This window comes from Mirounga angustirostris, unplaced genomic scaffold, assembly GCF_029215605.1.
Source record: "Mirounga angustirostris isolate CCGP_5_RB_7025 unplaced genomic scaffold, mMirAng1.0.hap1 SCAF_5, whole genome shotgun sequence".
Classification (NCBI taxonomy): domain Eukaryota; kingdom Metazoa; phylum Chordata; class Mammalia; order Carnivora; family Phocidae; genus Mirounga; species Mirounga angustirostris.
In genome coordinates this window covers 167,777,165-167,801,191 of record NW_026991713.1, presented here as the reverse complement: position 1 = coordinate 167,801,191, position 24,027 = coordinate 167,777,165, and the positions used below count along the sequence as shown (strand labels likewise).

At 42.5% G+C, this 24,027-nt stretch overlaps 1 protein-coding gene across 5 annotated transcripts in view; it reads left to right on the top strand.

Moving 5' to 3' along the window:
- Window positions 1-24,027, top strand: part of AUTS2 (activator of transcription and developmental regulator AUTS2) — a 1,126,541-nt gene that overhangs the window by 276,924 nt on the left and 825,590 nt on the right. For all 5 annotated transcript variants that reach the window (XM_054507626.2, XM_064593076.1, XM_064593075.1 and 2 more), the window contains exon 2: window positions 4,518-4,730. In XM_054507626.2, coding sequence (XP_054363601.2) covers window positions 4,518-4,730 — 213 coding nt within the window. The remainder of the gene's footprint in view (window positions 1-4,517; window positions 4,731-24,027) is intronic.

Genomic DNA, 24,027 nt, shown 5'->3' with positions numbered 1-24,027 from the left:
CTCTCAGATTAGTTCGGTTGGGAAAATCAGATGGAGACTCTCTTTCTGAAACCTATTTCATGCAAGGCAGGCAAATTGTGCCTTCATTTTCTGTTGTCTGTGGCTTCGTCTGTAATCAGCAAATGCAGCCCCGCCGCTGAGACAGTGCTTCATCTGCAGTTTGTTGCTCTCCCCCAGTCTGCACAGCATTGAACCGTCTCATTTTGAAATTCAGGAGTGGCAGAGGAAGCCTTTGGTGAGAGATGATAATTTGAGAGAAGGGGAAGTCAAGAGCAAGATCACCTATTTTGAAGAAGGCTGGGTGTTAAAAGAAGTCGTCTGTCTCGGAGCCTCTCAGCACGTGTGCTGCTATTGACCCCGCCCTCCATCACCAGTGACCTAAAAATCACATAATTTCAACTACTCGTGAAACCTAGTCCCATCTGTTATGCATGGCTTGTGCACTTACCCCCTCTGATGCTAGCAAATAGGTCTAAATCTTCGTACTTCACAGCCAGCCTTCTGTTGTTGGCGGGCTGGCTTTCTTGCTTTCTTGCTTGCTTCCCTGATTGTGAAATGAATGCCTTAAAAACAACCCCCCCCCCCCCAGATCTCTTCCTTATTCTTCTCCCCTCCCTGCTTTCCCTCCCAGTACTTGTTTGCTAAATGCTTTCTTTGCCACGTATGGGGCCAAGTCGCCTTACTTTCAAAAAGCACTGCAGGTAATTATCACGGACATTAATTTTTCCCTGGGAATCAATCACTAGCCTTTATCCTGGTAGACAAATGAATCAACTGGCCGTTGAAAATTGTCATTCATTGATGGTAAAAATTTATTTTATAAATCACACAGTTTCCTCCCCATATTGCAGCAGTGCTTTGTAGACCACCCATGTTTGTTTAAGGAAATTCTTAAATTAGTTGGCAATTGTTGGTTGGTGGATAGATACATGCACACATACACGTGTGTGTAGTCACACGCACAGCTCTTTAGAGTGTTGTACGGTGAGTAATTTATAATCAGTCTTTTTGTCTTTGATGCTTTTTGCTTATAGTGGACAGTTCTTGTCATTTTCCCTCCAAGACAGTCAATGAGAAGTTAAATGATTACTTTCTACATAGTAAGCAGCCAGTGAATGTTTACAGAGGGAATGAATAAACACCAGCCTGGTTTATTCAAGAATTACGCCAAAGTGTCTATGTAGCAATTTCTAAATAAAACTGTATCTTTGAAAGAATAAAGATAATTTCTAGTCTTTGAGAATAGAAACCTCTTCTTTAATAAAAACGTTTTAAAGACTCGTGACTTTTTTCTTACCTCTTAAGCTACCACCTCTACACACACTTTGATCCTTTCCCCTTTCCTCTCTCCTCCCCACCCAACACCCTCCAGCATTGAAAATCTCAGTATTAATTGGAGCTAAGATGATTGTATGGCTGCTGCTAAGGCTTCAGCAGGTCTCTTACAGGCTAATGTCACGGCATGGGGTCCATTTGCTCTGTGTAGCTCCTCTGTGGTGCCGTGAGAATATGCCTTGATTAATATGCTGCATGCAACTAAAATGGATTTGGAAGAAATTATACCATACTCTCATAAATATTAATTCGCATTTGTATGGAATTGCACATGATTTTCAATATACTTTGGAGCACCTTCAGTATGAGAGGAGATTTAGTTTCCAAAGAGAATGGCATAATTTTTTTAAGAGCACGGTTGATACATTATTAAGTATCATTTGTTTATTAATCCGAGGCTCTGCACGTGTATGTATGCCAGGCAGTGGGTGGGTTGGATGACAAAGAGAAGTGGGTTTTTTTTTTTTTTTAACAACCCTGTGGGGAGTTTATACATTACTCTTAAAAGAAGTAGTACAATTAATCATAGTATATAGAAGCGGTCCACGATGGAACTCATCCTGGCTGCTTCTGCCATCCTTGCCATCATTCCTGAGCGTCTTTTCACGAGACCTGACTATTTTGGTTGCGTGTGATGTTAAACACAGAATAGTCTGAGCTGAGCAGATGTCTGACATAGCTGACTGTGGTGGTGGACGCTGGAGGGAGGAATAAGCACAGTGGACGTTTATTGAGCATTGACTCTGTGTTAGACATTCTGTACCAGGTTCTGAGACTGGAATCAATGGCCGTGTGCACTCGTTTCAGTCTCAGCTTGTCCCCTAAATACTTGCCACCACACATTCTCCTTGCCTCAGGAGAGCTGCTTCTCCAATGGCAGAGGGTGAATCATCTGCATTGATAGCAGCTAGAAGTTAGACCAGGAGCCACTCAGTTGCCTGATGAGACTTTTTTTTTTAAGATTTTATTTATTTATTCATGAGAGACAGAGAGAGAGAGAGAGAGAGAGAGGGGCAGAGGGAGAAGCAGGCTCCCCGCTGAGCAGGGAGCCTGATGCGGGACTCGATCCCAGGATTTTGGGATCACAACCTGAGCCAAAGGCAGACGCTTAACCATCCTTGAGACACCTAGGCGCCCTGATGAGACTTATTTTTGATATCTTTTGCTCCGGGGATAAGGCCTTTGACCTCTTCTCGGGCTTCTTGCTGTTTGCCGTGATTCTTGTTTCTGCAGTGCCTGCACAGTTCCTTGGTTTCCACTTTTCTAGTTTGCTTCACTCTGTATTAGTACCAGCTTGGGGTATTATCAAATCACTATTGTGGCTTGTAGGCTTGGGTACTTTAACTAGTTGCCTCATTTATTTATCTAGCAAACATGAACATAACACTTGTTTTTTGCCTGACTCTGTATGTGAAGCATTGGGGTTACTGAGATGAATGATAACTTCGTCTGTGCCCTGATTCTTTTAAGGGGTCATGCTGCCAGCTGCCTCAGGGCCTTGGCACAAGCTGTTCTCTCTGCTCAGACTTTCAGAACTAGGTCAGGTGGCAGTCATCTCCTCAGCACCAGCCTACTCCTCTGGACTAGGCCATTTCCCCCAGTTTTAGCATCTTTAGAACAGATAGTTAAGTTTGCAATGATATATTTATGTGATTTGATTAATATTTGTCCCTAAATTTTAAGTTCCAGGAGGTGGGGATTTTTTTCCTCCACACGATTGTTTTCCCAGTCCTTATAGGACAGTGCTGAGTTTGTATATACTGGGCCCACAGAAGATACTTGTATAAGTGAAGGCTTGAGAACAGTGCTTTGCATTGTAAGAAAGGTCTTCCTGAGTGGACAGGCCCTGCTAAGAGTCCTTTAACTAGAAAAGGGAGGGGTGTGGAAGGTAGGGCTTTGAGGCCAAGGCAAAGCAGATGTAAATGTCCAAGCTCCCAAACTAATGGCAATGGCTGATTTGGGGAAAGACCTCAAAGAGTAGCGTGTATGTCGGCAGTGGGCAGTACTGGATATCGGGAGGCAGTAGGATAGTGAACTACCTTGGGACTACTGGCTATAAGGGAAGGAGAGGGGGGGTAAAGAAAGAGAGGTAGAGAGAGAGGTATTTTAAGGAGAAAATGGGTAAAGGGAAAATTTTGTCTTAGTTTTTATTGTTTGAATGTGCATTCATTTAGGACCACAGAAAACAATTTATATTTATATGGAGGCGAGGCTCCATGAAGGAGCATTTTCAGTGTAAATAGGATCATATCCACTCATTTACAAACGACTGAGTGCCAAATCTTTTAAATTTCAGTGCTTCATGTGTACATTTCTCAGGGTTCAAAGGACATTCGCACGTATCCTACCAGTGGTGTACTTCGAGTCTCCTAATGAATAATGTCAGTGTCAGGCTTTGGACCCAGGTCTTTTGGTATTTCTGTAGGTGCTGAGCTGCCTGCAGGCACAGAATTCACTGGATCTTGTGGCCTGAAATGTTCGCCTGTAGTCTCTGAAGCTGCTGCTTCCTATTCCAGGACATCCATTACGTTTCTCCTACCTTCCCACCCCCCAGCCACACACAAAGCAATAAATGAAAAGTGGCTGTAGATCTTGGTGATAATATTGTTGTTACATTTTGCAAAGAACTGGGAATTAAGGATGCTCAGAGGAACTTGTGGTAAAAATGTATAATGCATTAAGGAAGCATTTTAATCATATGAATTGATAGTTTCTTTCTTGCTGGCTCACATCCACCTGGCCCTGGTATGTTCAGGCTTTTGCCTTTTTTTTTTTTTTTTAAATCATGCACGCACTTAGTACTCCTTTTCTGAAACATAATTGATGTACCAACTTGGAAAGTGAGTGTATTGAGCCTCCTTGGGGAATGTCATTGTGTGCTGCTGGACCTAGCAGAGAATCAAATTGAAAGCCACTAAGCAGTGAAATCACTTTTAATGGACAGATGCTTTGTGCTTTGTTGACTTTTCTGCCCAACAAGAATGGAAAGGATATATTTGTGGTGGCATTAGGGATTCAGAAAAATTGAGAGCCCCGTTTCTTAGTTTTAGTTGTTCTCCTCTTCCTATTTCCCTTCCTGCTTTCCCTCTCCTTTCTTGTAACCCCATTTAGCCTGTATTTTGGGTGTGACCCTGGACACATATATAACCATCACTTCCCTCTCCTTCTCTTCTTCTCTATAGAAAGATGTAGCACTTAAGCCTCAGGAACGTGTGGAGAAACGCCAGACCCCTCTGACCAAGAAGAAACGAGAAGCACTTACCAACGGCCTGTCCTTTCATTCCAAGAAGAGCAGACTCAGCCACCCACACCACTACGGCTCGGATCGAGAAAATGACCGCAATCTCTGCCAGCACCTTGGGAAGAGAAAGAAAATGCCTAAGGGACTCAGGCAGGTGAGGAGGCGTGGGTTTGTTCTTCTCTGTGGCTGCGAAATCCCTTCCTCAGGTGCCTGCCTCTCTGCGGTTCTTCATGCCAGGTGGAGAAGACCTCCTTGGTGGGCTGCTGGAGAGTTACCCCACAGAGCTGTGTACTTGCTTCTAACAGAATATACCAAGCCCAGCTCAGTGTTTTATTACGATTTGAAACTTCAGGGTCGGTTCCTTTTTATCAGATGTGCTGTGTGCTGTAAAGCTTGACGCTGCTGCTGCTTGTGTGTGGGGCAGACTGACTGGACTCTTGATGCTCGTCAAGGTAGACTGGCTTGTAGGGCAGAGATCTTCATAATTGGGACAGAACGGAACGGGCAGGTGTGATCGCGTCCATTGTGGGTCTCAGGGTTCTGAGGTGCTAAAAATGGTTGTCTGCAAGCAGTCAGTACCTTGCATAGGATTTATATATTCCAGAGCAGCTCAAATATTGCGGCGTGTGGGAGAGCAGTGGTGAAGAAATGAAATAGCCTTTCGGTTCTTCAGTTGTTCTCTGTAGTCCATAATTCAAGACTGTCTTCGTGATCTGCTGATTGTATGAAAGTCTGGTAGTAGGGCTTACTGGTCTGTTAATAATTAAGTTTCAGTGATCCACAAGAAAATATAGCTCTTGGCATTTGGGAGCCTTTTTGCCTTTGGAAATCCCCACATGAGATAGATTAATAATGAGAAACAAAGCTGTTTATAGCAATTTTTTTTCCTGCACAAATCCAGAGGCTTTAGTGCCTGCCGAGTTACCTGTGTCCTGGGTGTGTGTTGTTTTTGGTGGGACCACTGGGTGGGAATGACTATTACTTGGAGGAAGCAGAGGAAGGGAGTGTGGTTCACAGAGCAGGTGCTGCTAATTAGAAGCTGAACAGGTAATTTCCAGTTTGCAGATGTTTCTTTGCAGAGGGAGAAATCTGGGATCATACAAAACAGTGGTTCCCAAAGTTCACAGATCATTAGTAATCCTATCGTGAGCATTATTAAACACAAATTCTGGCCCCTCCTTAGGACCTAATGCCCTTAGGGATCTAGGGGCAAGCCACCGAACTCTGTGGTCTTAGATTTTCTATTTGATAATGGCCAGGCCACTTTGGAAATGATTCTTATAAATCATCAAGAGTGTATTTTTGATATAAGTTTTAGTGAAAAGATTGGAAGGACCCAAAACTTCAATATGACCTAGTCTCTAATAACTATGGAGTCTGAGGTCAGCCTGTTGGGTAATGAGGGACTTATTCCCAAGAAAACATCAGAAAACATCCAGAGTGGTGGATGTCAGCATGGACACAGAAGGATCTCAGGGAAGTGTCCCCACATCTGACACACAGGACAGGTTTTCTGAAGATACATACATGTCCTGAAATGAAATGCCAGATTGGAGTTCTAATAGTAATTATTAACATTTATCTAATGCATACCATGTGACTGTCATTAACAAGGGAGTTTATATAATCTGTAATTCTCACAGTCACCCTGGGTAGTAGGTAATATGATGTTGACTTTCCAGATGGGGAAACTGGAGGTCAAAGAGTTAAAGTGACTTGTCTCAGGCCACTTAGCAATGAGGTACAGAGCCAGGGTTTAGACCCTGGTTTCTTTATGTTGCTCTCTTTCCCCTGTATATTCTGTCTCCCTTGTTTGAGATAAGGATTGAGCATGAAGAGAAAGAGAACTCCAGGTCATCGGTTGCAGGTGTCTCCAAGTATTTCTAGGAACAGTGTGAGTAGTTTGGTCATAAGGAGCGACTTTGGTTATAGAAATGGTCTGTGAGGGCCTAAAAAGAAACCCGATAATCTACCAAGTTCAGAGAGCAGAGAAAGAGCTGAAAAGTTTGAAAGCAACCACATTTGTATGAAGATTTTTATTTTATTTTATTTTATTTTTTTAGTAAACTGTTTCAAGAAAGAGAGTGGAGCGAGGGAGGAAGGGCTAGGTTCTATAAAAGCTGATGTTCCTGTGGTGTTTGTGACTCCCAACCCATGCCTCTCTGTATGAGATCAGTGAGAAAGGTAATTATTATCCAGGGAGAGAGGTTGCAGCACAACCACCATCTCTCCCCCAGGCCTTCCTTCCCTCCTGCCCTTTCAGGCAAGAAACCAATTTAATTCAGAGTCTACACTAAAGTGTGGTTCCTTATCCTTGACTCTCTTACTCCCAGACCTGGTCTGACTTTTCCATTCTCTGTTCTCAAAATTCTTCTTTCTGCTTTGTCCTATGGTGATCATAAAAGAAGACAAGGACTTGTCTTGTATACCTCAAATTCAAGTAGGTTTTGGTCCTAATGGTTAACCTTCTGGTACAAGTGGTATCTGAAATCAAAGCTATCTTTATTTTAGGCAAAATATTTGAAAAGCAATTTTTTTTTGAGTCACTCGTCATGAATCATGGAGAAGGAAAGAATGAGTTGTACCTTTTTGGTCTGTGTAAGAGTTTTCAAAACAAGTGGTGTTTTTCTTATCTTCAGTGTTGATGCCAAAATATACTCCCCAAATCAAGTGTTATTTTTCTAGTAGGAAGGGAAGCAGAAATTGATAACTGAAATAAAGCTCTACCACTTTTCATTTGTAGTCTTCCTAGAATCACATGTACTGTTTTGAAACCCGGAGCAAATCACTGTCCATTGCCTTCCATCTGGAAAATGAGGGGTTTGGTCTAGGTGATTTCTCGGGCTCCTCTCTCTGAGTTTCAGTGGTTCTTTAAATTTGTGACCAGCCCAGAGATGACATAGCATTTTCAAGGTCCGTGAAGGAAGACTGCTGTGGGCCCAAGCGTAATTTTGGTTTGGAGTCTGTAGTTGATAGTTTCTGTGAAGACACTTAAAGGGGAGACGTGTGAGGGAGAGGCATGGCTACATGTGTGTTGCCCGGACGCGTGCTGTCTGTTGTGTGATCACTGGTAAGAGGTGACACACAAGTGTTGGAGGGCCACCGTAGACGTTCAGAAGCTTGTGCTGAGAGTATTGCCAGATACCTGCACACGTGGCGGTTACTGTTCCCCTTACCTTCGCCTCGTACAAGACAAAAGTAGCTGGATCTGACCATCTTAGCTGGGAGGGGGCCTTGAGGTGAGAGTGTCCTTGAGGAGAATTTCTAAATTAATGGATCGTTGCTTAGTGCCTCTTATGGAGGGAGGTATAGTCGGGAGAACTACAGAGGAAAGAGGGCTGTAGGAGGTGAGAATTTAGTCTTTATTTTTGACTCGGTGAGAGTGGATTAGGTTTGCATCTTATTAGGAAATGGTACTTCCTGAGCAGGCACCTTAAGGCACAGCTTTCCTGTAATTATGGAAGATGTTACTCCTTTGTGGGGAGGAAATAATAGGATTTTTTTTTTTTTTCTGAGAATCCATTGAAGGCAACTAATCTTTTTACCGTGAGAGTACAATTGTATACTTTTATAAGAGAGCTGTGTAGTTCTAAAACCAAGCTGCCTTTTCCTTCTCTTCCTGATTATAAAACCTCAGTTCTCCTGGTATTTTCTCATACTGGGGAAAGAAAGCTTTTTAACTGGCACTTAACCACCCCAGTGGAACTCATTTGTTGGATTATGTTTTTAAGTATAAATAGATCCCGACTTAGAAGATGCTGAGCTGGCAGCTGTCTTTCAAAATGGTTGCACTTTTTTATATGGCAAGTTTGAACATTCTCCTTACTTTCCAAAGGGGGGTTTAAAAACAAAGAAAGGAACAAGTTAACTTTTACGGAAGAATGCGTGTCTTTCTGACCCCCCCAGGCTTGTGTTTGTTTTACACAGAACTATTTGCTCATGATGTGAGCATCCAGATACTATGTTTAAAAGGTTTTAGCTTGTACTAATAAGGATGTGGTAGGGCTTCCCCCCCACCCCCCCACCATCTCTACTTAGACTTGGGAGGGGGAAACCAAAATAGAGGCTGCCCAGGCCGTCCCTGTAAGGAGCCTTGTTCTCTAACTGCAAGACTAAGTCTCAGTGCAGCCCCAGAAGGACACAATGACATGACACGCTGCCAAACCTTGGAGCCAGCAGAGGACTTCCTCAGAAGCATTTTTGGAAAACTTAACCCTTCCTAGGGCTTTGGGTTTTCTTACATTATGTCTTACTTCTAGACCATGGGAGAGGATTTAAAATTTTATTACTTTGTAGTTGAAAACACAGAGAGCAAAGGGGTTTTAAAATTAGAGAAGCAAGGAAGAAAAGTTGGTGGGAGTTTAGAGAACTCTCAGATTTGGCTGGGCATGGGTGTTTCTAAAACTCCATATAGTCCATTAGCCTGTCTTTTCTCTCTCTAGTAGGAACCCAACCAGAGGAAATAGGCTTTAGTGAAGTACGAGCAATTCTTAGGCCATATGAACTCTTCCAACAAGTGGATATCAGGATCGGTCATCAAAGTAAATCCCAGAGCCTCTCTCCTAACTGAATTTTAGTTTCCAAAACTACACTCAGCTAAGGGCTGGACTTCTTAGAGAAAGAGGCAACCTACTGAGATTGCTTAGAGCCACAGGAGGATCCCATTTGAGAGGGAAATAAAGGAGTTTGGGAATATTTCAGGAGCCCAGCAGGTAGACTCTGACCTTGCTGGTGAGAATGGCTTTTCTGTGGTTTAAAAATCTTTATATAAGTTGATCTGGGTGGGTATTGCTTGTAAGGAATGGAAATTTGCTCCTCTCCCTGAAAATCTATGGTGGAATCAGATTTGCTGGAGGATTTGTAGGTGCTGACATTGTAGCTACCAAAAATGTATACTGGTGTCTAGGAAGAAGAGGGATTGGTCCCAGTGCCACGTCTTTAAAGTTAGAGCTATTGTTCGAGCCATGGGGGTTGCACTGCCTTGTGTATTGCCATTGCGTGTTGGCCTTATTTGGAATGAATGGTTGTGTTGGTAGAACAGAAGGGCGCAGGTGACCAAGCCACCCAGCTGTGCTTGCATCCATCGTGCTGGAGCAGTCTATCTGCTCAGGCTCTTTCCCGGTGAGAGCATTTACTACCAGAAGCTGATCCTTTATTTCAGTGTGACTGACTCAGGTTGTCTGAGGACTTCTCTGTGACATTCTTGCTAGTAGAAATTAACTTGCAAAGGAGGATTTATAAGGGACAACTTTGATTAAACAGATCCAGTTCAAGTCATATTTCTGAAGACCAGCTAATTAGTTTCGGGTATAAAAATCCAGGCTGAGGTCACACAGGTATTTATCCAGCTTGACTCTAGAGCCTACAGATTTCTGGAAATCAGAGCATTTGAAACACTAATGCAATTAGGGATTATACTTCAGTAATGAAAAGACGTACGAACTTCGCTAGGTGCTCTTTCATAAATACATTTGTTACTATGGTTAAATAACCGAAGGTGCATTGAGCTACTGTCAAGAAACTGAGCTGCAATTAAATCGTTTTTACTTCCTACTTCAGAATTTCAAGTTTAATGTGTTTCTTGGGATTTCATTTGCTTTTTTTAAAAATTGTTTTGTCATGTGAAGGTTACAAACGGAGTAAATAAAATCCTCTATTTTTCCTTCTGATTAATTTAAGTTGCACATTTTTTTTTTCCCTTTGCCTTAAAACTACAGAAGTAGAAATAAAACCAGATGATAAAAGAACTGGGAGGAGAAAGATTGGCTTAATAACCACTGCTGGAACTTTGATTAACTCAAAATATGGATAAGATGTCAGATTTTAACATTAGTTTTGAGGAACCCACAATACAGGCTTGTCTCTGTTCCGAATTAGTGGTGTATAATAAGTTCTATGAAGTTTTTGTTTTGTTTCGTTTGTTTTTGTTTTTGTTTTTTTAACTTTGGACTTTGGAGGCAGTGACAGTTTATTTTTTGAGTTTTAGAATTTTTGTTTTGTGTCAGGATCCTGACTCCTTAGCTTGTTGTCTGGGATATAGTCCATCAGCCCTGGATGTTGTAAGAGTGATAATAAGCATCACTTGACCTCAGACAGATGTTTGGAGTGATACGGCCAGTAATAAATCTTATCCCAAGTGACATAGATGTTTTTAATTAACATTTAGCAAAAATTGACTAGAAGAGGACATAGCACATTGACTACCACCTCATAAAACAAAACCTACAGAGAGAAAATAGGCTGAATTGGAAAAGGAACTGCCATTAAAAAAATGGACAGTAACTCTGCTTGAGCGATCCTGAGACCTATAGAAATTGCTCTGTTTAAAAAAAAACAAAACCAAACCAAACAGTGGCATTTACCAAACACCAAGAATATGTATGTGTGTGGGGAACTTTATTAAGGGCCATTTAAATTGTATATATTGTTAGAGGAATAAGAAGGACAAAGTGAGAGAAAGGATTCTCAACTCTGCCCACCATCAGCCCCTGCGGTATGGGTGATTGAGGGCCGAGGGAGTGTGTTTTCCCTTCACACTGCATTTTCGATAGTTGATGGGGTTCGACAGAACTCCCTTTCTTTATTTAAAACTGCATTTTATGTTAATTTTAAGTCTTCCCCTCTTCTGATGATACGATGTTATCTGCATGTGGCCAGATCTTAGCTGCAAAATGTGAAACAAGCCCCCATGTGTTCTGCATTCTAATCTCTGCTCACAGCACCTCCGTCTCCACACAAGCCTGCACATGACAGGTAACGAGTGGGAGGTGGGAGCGAGTGGGTGGCTGTGTGGTTTGCAGTGGTGGTGGTGGGGAGCTGAGCAGATGGCTGTGATAGCCACGTGTTGCGAGATTCCCGTGGGAGTTGATGGTGGTGACAGGCGACTCACAATGTGCTATTTACAGTTTGGGTTTGCAGTCTTTAAGTGACATCTGAATGCTCTTTAGCAACTGCTTTCATTACTGCCTTTCGAGGAGCTGCTAATTGAAAATGAAATTGTGGGTGGGCTTTAAGGCAGCACAGGCAGCTCTCCGTGGTAAGTGTTGCTTGAGAACTGTCGGATGTCTTGATGCCCAATTTGGAATCCTTTTTCCAAGGAGGAAAAGCCAAAGGTGCATTTGAAGCTTCAGTATGTGCTCATAGGCAGAGCTGTCTCCTCCTGCCCAGAGAGCCAAATATGCACTCAGTGGGCTGGAAACCAAGCCATCTGCCCATGGCTCACCTTTGTATGGTTCTTGTTAAATGTGTGTGACTGTGTAAGGTTCTTATTTTAGGTATGTTAACATCTTGTATTCTCTGTTAGTTTTTTGTAGGACATCATCCTTTTCCCTCTGCTGTTCACAGAGTCACTATGCAGGGAAAACGATGATCTGACTCTTGAACTTCGAGGTGTTCTATTCAAGGTCTTGCATATAACTTTTCTTCCTATAAGCCTTTTCCTATGATACCGTTCTGTGGAGGGCAACTGGGGCCTCCAGGCGCAACGAGGGAAGAGGTAGGTGGTGGATTGGATTGGGCTTGGGCCGTGGATGGTGTTCTCAACTCTCACGTCTGCCTCCAGCTGTGGTGCTGTCATTCGCACCTCAGCTTCAGAGTTGTTAGCTGAAGCCGCAGTAGCATTTCTGAAATGGTAGCTTTTGTACGTGTTGACATGTTGCACTGTTTTACTGCCCATTCTGAAAACAGCTTTGCACGGAGTAATCTTGTGCTGAACAAGAAATGACCTCCCTCTTGGAAGTACCGTTAGCTCTCTTTTTAATTAAATATAAAGATAGATGCAATATTACCATTCTTTTTAGCTTTCCCTTGAACATTTTCAGTGAGCACTGTCTGAGACGAAACCATGCTAAATTCTGTGCTGTGTTTGAGGAGGACTGATACTTGCTTTCGGAGAGTCCCTGAGGCTTGGGCTGAGGGGACCTTGATGACACACCCCTTGCTGTACTTAATTCTCAGTCCCATTAGACCTGCTTTACCACAGGAACCCAGCTGTTCTAATGCGCTTGAGTTACTGCTGGGTCCTAACAATGTTTAAAAGAACCTATCCTGGTATTCTAAATGAATTCTAGAGCATTGCCTATTGATTGAAAGCGTTGATCATTTTATGCCCAGCAGATGTAACAAAGTTCTTGCAGGAGCTCTGGGTCTTTCCACACGTAGGGGTGTGTGTGCATCCTCACACTAGTCCTCACAAACACACACGGAGCGGAAACCAAAGTGGCTCACAGACACAGGGAGCTCCTGTCAGGGCCCGCCTGGTGCCTTTCAGGAGCCCTGCCTTGTGGCCTGCGTTCACTGGTCACGGCTCTGCGGACGCTGCCGCTTCTCCTCCGCGTCGGCCTCCACAGACGCTGTTGCGGTGGGCCACCTGCATTGTGCAGGACACAGTTTGTGTCATGTCTTGAAATCATGTAATACCAACCTGGGGACAGGTCCTCATTGCTGGTGATGGTTCTGAGTGGCTGAGATTGGCTGTAATTAGACTGAGAGGCAATTAGCGGTATTTTCTAGATAGGGAACATACAGAATAATGTTTCTCAGAGGGTGGTCTTTGGGCCCCCTGGGTCAGAGCACCTCCTGGGCTTTCATTAACAGGCAGATTCCCGGGCATCACCTCTGACTTGTGGAGCCAGGGTCCCTTGGGTGGGGGCCAGAATGTGGCAGCAACTCCCTCAGGTGACGCCAGGCAGGTGCTGCAAGAGTCATACTTTTACGTGGACGGAATGGTACTATTTTTTATTTTTAGAAAAGGGAAAAGGAACAGTACGATGTTGTTTGTAAAACTTGTAGCAAATCTTAAAAATTTTTAAATCATGTCTTGTGAGAAAATAATTTTATCAATACTAGGACCATATTCACATTCTGTGTATTTACTAATGGAGTTTTCCCCCAGAACTGGCAAAAAGAAATGTTTCTTCTAAATGCCATAGACATTATATTACAAAAAAATAATGTTTTCAGAATGGTTGCCTTTTAGCAGGAGTTTTTTAGAATATAGCGTTGGTAGAATGATTATGTTGTATTCTTCTCTCCTTAAATCTTCCAGCTCCTTCAAATAACACAGCTTTTTTTTTAATGCATATGGTAACAGGAGGTTTTTCTCATTCTAGTTATTTCTTTCTTCCTTCAGCACCATGATGGTGTTGAGCTCTTAAGTTTTGTAAGTTTTACGAAACCTCCATATTACAAAAATGGGTCGGTATTCGTTGGCAGTATTGGGGGGCAGGCGTGAATGAAATCTGAACATACTGGCTATGTATTATTGGTCGGGGCTGAAGACCATTAACTGTTTTCTTCATTACCAAGAAAGCTTCACTTTAATAAAATGTTATGCTTGAATTACTGGTTTGGGTTCCACAGATTCAAATGGAAATATATTCTTTCCTAAAACCAAACAGAATGAAAGCCCTCAGAAGAATTTTTGTTGAAGTAGCAAAACCTACATTTATGATGTAACAGTTGCCTGAGGTGTGTCCACAGGAAGTAGCCTTTGTTTTGAGTGCATCGCTGTGAGACCAGAAATGCTGTTCCCTGGAGGGGATGCAAAATGATCTCCTGCACAGTCACAAGTGAAGTGATCACACTGCATGAATAACACTGTCAATAACGACTTCCGACTTAAAAAAAAAAAAAATGCTGTCATGCAGTTTCCCTAACTCAGAGGTAATGAGGATGATGTGAAAAGCCCCCGCCTCTCAGGTGAAATAGAAAGCCGAGTGATGGGCCCGGCACCCATTGCGGGAAGGTCGGATGGTACTTTTTTTTTTTTTTAAGATTTTATATATTTATTTATTCATGAGAGACAGAGAGAGAGAGAGAGAGAAGCAGAGGGAGAAGCAGGCTCCCAAGGAGCAGGGAGCCCGATGTGGGACTCGATCCCAGGACCCTGGGATCATGACCTGAGCCGAAGGCAGACGCTTAACCGTCTGAGCCACCCAGGCGCCCCGGATGGTACTTTTTGAAAGATAAGCAGACCTGGTGTAAAGTTTCAGTTCTACAAGTGGAGTTCTTCCTAGAGATGTCTTGTGCAACATAGAGACTAACGGTGTCAAACTTCTTAAATTTATTTTCTAGTTAAAAAGTGGTATAATTAAAAAAATATATAAGCCCACTTGCATAGTTTAATCATGACCTGCCTCTTCCCTCCACACATGACAACTCTAAATCTGTATTTGTCAGATGAACAGGGCAGCGGGGAAGACGGGCAGAGGCATGAAGGGGTGCGGTTGTGTCATGCGTGCGAACCACGTTGGGGGCCCCTTGGTTCTGCAGGTTGGGTGAGGAGACGCACTGATAGATCAGAATATTGGACGGGAAGGATGTGGACTTGAAACATCCTTTGCCCAGCGATTTCTGACCCCGCTCTTCTCCACCTCCTCTTCCAACCGGACAGCCCCTCTGTCTCCTTCCCTTCCTGCCTTTGAACCCGCCTTCAGGCTAGACTCTCAGCTCTTTGTTTTTCCTCTCACTGTCTTCTTCCAGACAGTGTCTCGAGCTTGCTTCCTGACACTGCCAGAGTTGCATGGGAAACCTCTTAGGTTTGCTTTCAAAGTTACAAGTGCCCTTTCCGCCTGCTTCCCTGTTCCCTTGATTGTGGTGGCCCTTCTCACTCAACATTTATACTTCTCATCCTGTCTAGGTTCTTAGAGTAGCTCAGTGGTGTTTCACTCATTGGCATTGCACTCTCTTACTAAAGGAATTTCAGGGGCCATCCAGAGCCAACTAAATGAAACATAAGCCCATTAGCGCAGGAGGAAATGTTAGGTCCGGCACAGCTTTCCAGCCGCCTCTCCTACTGCCTGCTCTCCGTGAACACCACGCTGGAGCGGTGGTTGCTGTTAGCTGCCCGAGCCCCGTGCTTTCTCTCCACTGTGCTTAATGCCGTTCCCCTGGTTTGGAATGGCTGCCTTCAGTAGTCACGTTTGTCTTTCAGCAACTACTTCAGATCTACTTCTTTCTTGAAGCTTTTATGATCTTTTCCTTCAGAATTAAATGCATTTTCCTTAAAACTCCCACGATCCTTTGTTGATAACTGGGGTGACCCCAGAATTTATCACCTGATGTAGGACGTTTCTGAGAGTGAAAGAGCACTATTAATAATTACCTTGGAACAATAAGCATGATTCAGGACTTCCTGGAAAACTGGGTTATATGGTCACTCTATTTATAAGTCACTTCTGACCTTTCTCATTTTGTACCCTGTTTTAGTGTTGGCCATGTGCAGTCCTCCTCATGTAAAGCTAAACTGCCTGAGGACGTTGCTCTCTGACACCGTGAGGGGCCCAGGCTTGTGCCACACGTAGGGAAGTAGAACTCTTGAGACCCTCTGCTGTTGCTGTGTTGAAAAACTGAGATGTGTTTCTCATGTTTCCCCATTTTCATTCTTGAACACCTTCAGTGTATTCTCCATACCGTAGCCAGTGTGATCCTTTAAAAATATGCATTTGATCGTATTACTCCCAGATGTAAGCCCTCTTAATGGCTTCTTGGTGTGTTCAAATTAAAATTCAGACTCCTATGAGCTAGAGCATTTGGTTATGCAACTCCGTTTCTGCAGTCCGCCTCCTGTTACCACCCTCTGTCACTCACTGGCTCCTGCCCTCTGACCTTCCTTCATTTCCTCCAACGCGTCAGGTTCTTTCCCACCTTGGTTACGTCACACATGCAGCTCCCTCCACCTGAAGTGGTCTTCCCTCTGCTCTTTGCATCATGGGCTCTTTTTCATCTTTTGGGCCTGAGCTGAAATGTCATCTGCTCAGAGGGGCTCTTCCTGACCATATTGTTCACTCCAGGTTCTGCCTTTAGTTCTCTCTCCTATACACCCACCCTTTTTATTTCTAACAGCACAGTTTACACATTTTTTTTTTTCTGTATCCTTCCTTCATGTGTGTGCCTTCTGCTAGAATCCAGGGTCTCCTGAAGGAAAGTATTGTATCTGTTTTATCCACCCTCATGTTTGTCATGTTTGTCCCACGTTGCCTGGCACATAGAAGGTGCTTAATAATTGAAGAATGAAATTTGGCACAATTATTATCTTTTTGATTGATGATGTTACTAATCACATACTCTTGTTGCATTCCAATGTTAGTTGCTTATAGAAAAACAAAAAGCCAATACAATATGACCTCTGTTTTCCCTCTTTGGGGATATGAATGTAAAATGAGATACTGATCAGCATGTTCACAGGAGGCAAAAACTTACTGCAAGAGATCTCTGCCCTCCTGTGGATGCCGTCTGCTGTTTTCCCACGGAAGCTACCTGCGGTGTGTCTTCCTAGGGTCCTAGCCTGTCGGAATAGCTGCAACATGGCTTGTGCGGCCAGGGAAAACTGGCCCAGGGAAACTGCAGCCTTCCACCTTCCAGTGATAATCTGAAAGCTACCTGCCAAGCAGCAGAGACAGGGAGGAAGCTAGGTGGGTGTGAGATGGAATTGACTGAGCACTCTTGTACATGCAAATATTTGTGTGGGGCTTGCTCTACTTTTTCCCCATAAAGCACAAACTTATTTTTAGTATCAGAGCATGAATAGCATTCTTTGCCCTGTAAATTACTGTCCCACATGCCCTCTGTCTAAAATATTTTGACTTTAGGGGCGCCTTGGCGGCTCAGTCGTTAAGCGTCTGCCTTGGGCTCAGGTCATGATCCCAGGGTCCTGGGATCGAGCTCTGTATCGGGCTCCCCGCTCTGTGGGAAGTCTGCTTCTCCTTCTCCCACTCCCCCTGCTTGTGTTCCTGCTCTCGCTATCTTTGTCTCTGTCAAATAAATAAATAAAATCTTAAAAAAAATAAAAATATTTTGACTTTATAAAACATTTTAATTTTATTCCATTTTTTAAGTGGCCTAATTAATTCATTCTCCACATATTTGCCCAGTCAGCAAACATTTACTGAGCATCCTTTGTGTGCAAATGTTATATAAGAGACTCTGACATAACAGAAAGAATGTATATACCCCAGTAACTCGGTCCCTGATGTGGGTACACCTTGGTAGAGCTGTCCTGGCCTTGTGCAGAACTCTTAGCGTAAGGGAGGCTGAGACTGCTGGGTTAAGTGCAGTTCATAGGGAGACAAGGTTGAGCATCTCTTAGAGAATGATTACCTTCAGATATGTGTACGAAGTTCCTTTAAAATTGTTTCCTTCCCACCATGCCATTTTTCTTGACCTTCTCTTTGCTTTTCTAAGAAACTTTTGAGAATAATGCAATATCCTGCTGATGCCATCAGTTAGGATAATTGTTGGATACAGTGCTGTGTTACTTATCAGTTCTCTTGGGTTCTTAGTTTTACAGATAAAGGCTTTGGAGGGTCCCACATTTTCACCTCAGCTGCAATTTATTGGGAATTACCTGGCCTAGTTATTTTATTAAAATTCTAGTGGATGTCCATTGTTTCCAAAAACTGCCATTTTTTTGGACATGGACCTCAAAACCAGGTATATTTTTTAGAAATAGCTGTGCTATGGTTACAAACCCAGTTGTAACTTCTTACTCTGGGAACTCTTGTTATAAGAAAATCCTATTTCTTCCCAGAGGTGGAGCTGTTTATACTAGTCTGCACAAAGCAGAAACAAAAATCTTTCACTTTTGTTATTTCTGCTTACTTGCAAGTAGATGGTCATTTTCAATGCAAGTAGAACTTCAAATATTCTAAAATACTAAAAAGTAATATTTGAATAGAAACTTAGATCTTACATTTAGAGTGAGAACACTGATGGGGCTTGTATAGTTAATGATCCCAGGCATAGATTGTAGATCAGTTCCCAATTTGCTAGCAAGTTGTTTTTCCTTACAAAAGATAATTTGTAAATTGCTTTTTGGGGTTTGGAAATCCTTTCTTAGCAACTGTTAGAAATGGTGGTTTCACCGTGAATTTCTCAAAAAACTGTTCTGTAAGGTTTACTCTTCTCTCATGCTCCTCACTTCCCCTTGGTATCCAATCATTAAATTTTCTTGACCATATGCTCCTATGGGTAGACATAATTTTAGGTGCATGTAGGAATCAAAATGACAAAAGTCCTGCTGGAGAGGAAGTAACATTCTGGTTGATTCAGTCCTTTTAGCTGCAGACCCCTTGCATTTAAATGTCCAACCCATACATTTCTTCTCAGCTTCTGGATTCATAAACCCAGGTGCTTATCACATATTTTTTTCTACCTGGATCATCCATAAGCATTTCAAACTCAACATTGAACTGTATCGTAGTTACCCTAAATTTGTTCTTCCTCAGTTAATGTGTGCACCATCCGCTGAATATCCAAGCCATGAATCTGCTCATGCCAGAAACCTGGAAATCCTACTTCTCTTCCCCTCCTCATCTTGGCACATCCTGTAGATTTATGTCCCATGTATTTCTTCCTTGTTTCTCTCCATTTACCACCTTGCACCATTTCTGCTACTGCATTGGTCATGCCCATCGTCTCTTGGTTATATTATCACAGTGGCTTCCTACCTGGCTTCTAATCTCACCATTTTTCGACCCATCCTCCAAATTCCTTCTGATACAATTTAGACAACATGCAAATGGAATCATCTTACTTGCTTGAAGAGTTTTCATTGACTCTCCTTACAAGCTAAGCTTCATCTTCTCTCTATGGTAGAGAAATGCACACATTTTTATGCCTTTGGGAACTCCCCTATCTTCCTCTTAGTGCCCCCAGACCCTGGTGCACACCCCTGTCACATCAGCCTTATCTATTTTTTAACATGCCTTCCTCCATCCACCCCTGCAAATCTGATTTTCTTTTGCCTTAGTGAGTCATCTTAACTCACTTCTCATCTTAACGTGTGAGGAGCACGGTCGTAAGGAGTCAGAAATGGCTGATTCCACCTGTTAGAATAACCTATATTTTGAAAAGGACACTTAAAAAAAAAAAGATTTTCTTTGTCAGAGAGTGAGAGATAGAGAGCACAAGCAAGGGGAGCGGCAGGCAGAGGGAGAAGCAGGCTCCCCGCTGAGCAAGGAGCCTGATGCGGGACTCCATCTCAGGAACCTGGGATCATGACCTGAGCCGAAAGCAGACGCTTAACCGACTGAGCCGCCCGGGCATCTCTGAAAAGGACACTTAACTGAGAAAACTTTCCAGTTAGGTAAAATTTAACGTGGTGCAGGAAAAGCAAAAAGAAAAAATTTAAAGGATCCTGGGAGCAATTGTGGGGGTGATAGTCCAAAGGCGATAAAAAGACAAGATTTTTTTCATGATGGTGGTTGCTGGGCACTTACATTGGGGTGGCAATTGGAGAAGACAGGAGGCTTTTGTTAATGGAGGTGTTTTTCAGGCTTGCAAGTCAAGGACTGCCTGTATGAAGTTCTTTGGGGCTTTTCATCTCTAGAAGAGGTGACCTGTGAGTGAATTTAGGAGTTCAAACCTAGGAACAGTAGACATTATCTGAACTTTTCATTCTGATGAGTTTAATATTAAAATGAAACTTTTACTGATACAAAGGCATTTTTATTACCAATCAGTTGTATAATTAGTGAAGATTTAAAAATGTGATTCATATTGGCTTATTTTTAAATAAGATGCCTGGAAAAGTGACCACAAATGTGCTAAAACATTTATTTGAAGTAAACACAGGATTATAGCTCCTTGGCACAATCATTCCATATTTTGTCTTGGTAAGTCAAGGCACAAAGCAGGGATAATGATAATGTAGAAAACAACACTTAGAACTGATTTCAGGATCCTAGGATTTTAATTTTGGGCTCCTCTACTTGCTCCAGCTTCCACATTCCTTTTGTAAAACTTTGGTGGAAACATGTTTTATTTTTTTTTTAAAGCAAGCTATTTTCTTTCTTTATTTCTTACCAAAGTTGTGATATTCCAGGTTAAAATAGTTCTTAAGGTATTTTTATGGCACAGGTGAACTGTTTTAGCAGAATGAAGCAGTCATTTTTAAAATAAGCTCTAGGGGTGCCTGGGTGGCTCAGTCTGTTAAGCATCTGCGTTTGGCTTAGGTCATGGTCTCCTCAGGGTCCTGGGATCGAGCCCTGCATCAGGCCTCCTGCTTGGTGGGGAGCCTGCTTCTCCCTCTCCCACTCCCCTGGCTTGTGTTCCCTCTCTCTATCAGATAAATAAAATTTTTAAAATAAAATAAGCTCTATTTTTCTGCCTCTTTCCACATTCCTTCTGAAAGGCTGCTCCTGGAGGTAGATAAAAAGGATAAAAGGGCTGAGACAGGGAATACTTTGCTCTTATACTCCCGAGGTGTGGTCCTTGATTGTTCTCATACATGATAACCTCGCGCATCTTCCTTCCTTGACAATTAGATCAGAGACCAGGGTGGGGATGCAGATGGAGACAAAACCAGAAAGTATACTGAACACTTTTACAGTATCAGGCCTCTTCTCCACATTTTCTTTGTCGGTTTAGACTGGAATGTTGCACTGATATACAGTGAACTGAGGGCAGATGGCGGTTATTGATAGAAGAATTGCTCTGTAGGTTCCTCGTTCAACAATTACAGGGATCTTCATTGAAGACAGTGATGGTAAAAAGATTCCTTCTGGGTGTCACGTGTTGGAGCTCAAAGAGAAGGAAGCTGGGGGCGCCTGGGTGGCTCAGTCGTTAAGCATCTGCCTTCGGCTCAGTTCATGGTCCCAGGGTCCTGGGATCGAGCCCCGCATCAGGCTCCCTGCTCGGCGGGGAGCCTGCTTCTCCCTCTTCCACTCCCCCTGCTTGTGTTCCCTCTCTTGCTGTGTCTCTCTCTGTCAAATAAATTAAAAAAAAAAAAGATAAGGAAGCTGTCTTCACATTGTTTTAGGGCCACGGCGGCGTTGTGCTCCCTTACAGAGATATTGTGAATATATTCAGGGAAGAGTTGGATGTCAGTGTTTGCTCTTGTATTGTTTAGGCCCTATAAATCCTTTATTGGGGAAATAGCCTGAGAGTCCGGAGCTTTGGGCTACAGATTCTGACTTGGTGCTGGTACCTTGTCTGTCCTTCACTGAATTTTGACCACCTTTGACCCTCAGTTTCTGTGGTTGAACCGGAAGGCCAATGGGGGATGCTTCTAATTCTGGGAAGTTATGATATGTGTGAAGAAAATCACGAGAGCTGGAATGCTTAAAATTCCCTTTTGCTTAAAAGTGTTAAAAAGTAGATTTCAAAAATCATGAATTACCTGGACTTTGGTGGTGCGACTAGTTTAGGTGGACCTGCACTTAAATATGTAATGAGTACAAAGAACAAGACCTCAGATTTCTGCTTTGCAGTATTGACTCACTTTGGTAAAATTATGATGTGCATATGGTTATGAGTCTACTGTAGATCCCAGTGGGTACATTACACTGAAAAACCTTAAGTGGACTGGGCTCGTGCTTATGGTTTTTAACAGATGATAAAAGGCTTTCGCCAAGAACAGATTAGTATGAAATGGTCACACCTCTTTGTTTGGGGACCATACCTGTTGGCAGCTCCCTAAGAATTGTAATTTTAGATCTTTCAAATTGAAATCATGGAAATCTGTTTCTTATGAATAATTTGTGGTAAGGGAGTGTAATGAAATTTTTTCTTTTTTTTTTTTTTGTTTAAAGATTTTATTTATTTTTATTTTTTTTAAAGATTTTATTTATTTATTTGAGAGAGAGAATGAGATAGAGCGAGAGAGCATGAGAAGGGGGAGGGTCAGAGGGAGAAGCAGACTCCCTGCCGAGCAGGGAGCCTGATGCGGGACTCGATCCCGGGACTCCAGGATCATGACCTGAGCCGAAGGCAGTCGTTTAACCAACTGAGCCACCCAGGCGCCCTATTATTTTATTTTTTTAAAGATTTTATTTATTTATTAGAGAGAGAGAGAGAGCATGAGAAGCGGGAGGGTCAGAGGGAGAAGCAGACTCCTGCCGAGCAGGGAGCCCGATGCGGGACTCGATCCCGGGACTGGATCAGGACCTGAGTCGAAGGCAGTCGCTTAACCAACTGAGCCACCCAGGCACCCAAGATTTTATTTATTTTAGAGAGAGCGAGCCCAAGTGGGAGGGGCAGAGGGAGAGAGAGAAAGAATCTGAAGCAGACTGTGCTGAGCATGGTGCCCACCGTGGGGCTCGATCCCATGATCCTGAGATCACCACCTGAGCCGAAACCAAGAATTGGCTGCTTAACTGACTGTGTCACTCAGGTTCCCCTAATGAAATTATTTCTAATTTTTCTTTCCCCAACTACTAACTCATGATCTTGGACATGTTAGTTTTTAGTTTTCTAATTTTGCAAAGTAAATTTTGGGGCAAATGTGTTGATTCTTCTGGTTTTGGAAAAATCTTCCCTGTACGCCATTTATATAGAGTAAATGAAATTTATGAGAAGTAGTGTCATCTCACTGGGACTGCTCAACAGTCATTGGGGTGAAGTGGTCACTATACTGGGTTTCCTGGCCTCTTCTAGATGAACTCTCTTCCTTCGGTAAATGTTTTATGTACATTCCATATGTCCCAAACCCTGTTGGGATTGCAGAGACATAAGAGGAATATAAGAGATGGGTCTCTACTTCCTATGGCTTCATCCTTGGGTTACCTGATTACTTTGGAACAGCTTAAGGTAAATAAACTGTGAAAAATACTCTTGAAAAGTTGTTGAATGATAGATCTGCTCTTAGTTTCTCACTAATCTCCCTTGTGGTTCTTCTAATGCCATATATTTTTCTTTGGAGAGTTTTCTTGCGGCTGTGTTTGTGATCTGGGGCTAGGATTTCTGAGCTGCCACCATTAAGGTCTCCCTCTGGCTTTGTCATCCGAGATGGAGGGTTGTGTGTGCTTTGTTTTCTTATTGTTAATATGTGAGAATTTTTCCTAATCAAAATAAATGCATAAATGTTTTTCTTGACTTTGTCTTTTGTGGACTGACTTATTAAGATAAATGTGTGAATTCTGAAAATTTCTTCCTGAGATTAAAGACAAAATTTCCAAAGCAATATGCATTGTGGTTGTCTAAAGAAGTGTATGTCTTCTGGTTTCAGTATTAGAGTTGGGCTTTTCTTTTTTAATTTAACTGTTAAAACTAGGGCAAGTGGAAAAGTAAAATGAAACAAAAAAGCATTGTGGTGGGAAATAGAAGGAAAAAAATCAGAATATGTAAGAAAACCATTCTGGATCTTACTGATGATGTTGAGAGATTAGTAAATGTTGACTGACCCCAAGGGTGTTTGAGTGGCATTCTGCAGGCTACCCTGCATTTGTAGAATTCATACACATCAAACTGCATCATCTTTAGCTTTTGGACCTTATGTACTCAGTTTGTGAAAGGCTTGGATCTCTGGCTAAGTTAGCCTTATGGTTAAATATAAACTACAGTTGACCCTTGAACAACACAGGTTTGAACTCAGTGGGTCCACTTACACACAAGATTTTTTGATGAATACAATACAGTACTATAAATGCATTTTTTCTTCCTTATGATTATCCTAATTTTTTCTCTATCATACTTTAAGAATATAGTATATGATACATATGATATGCAAAACA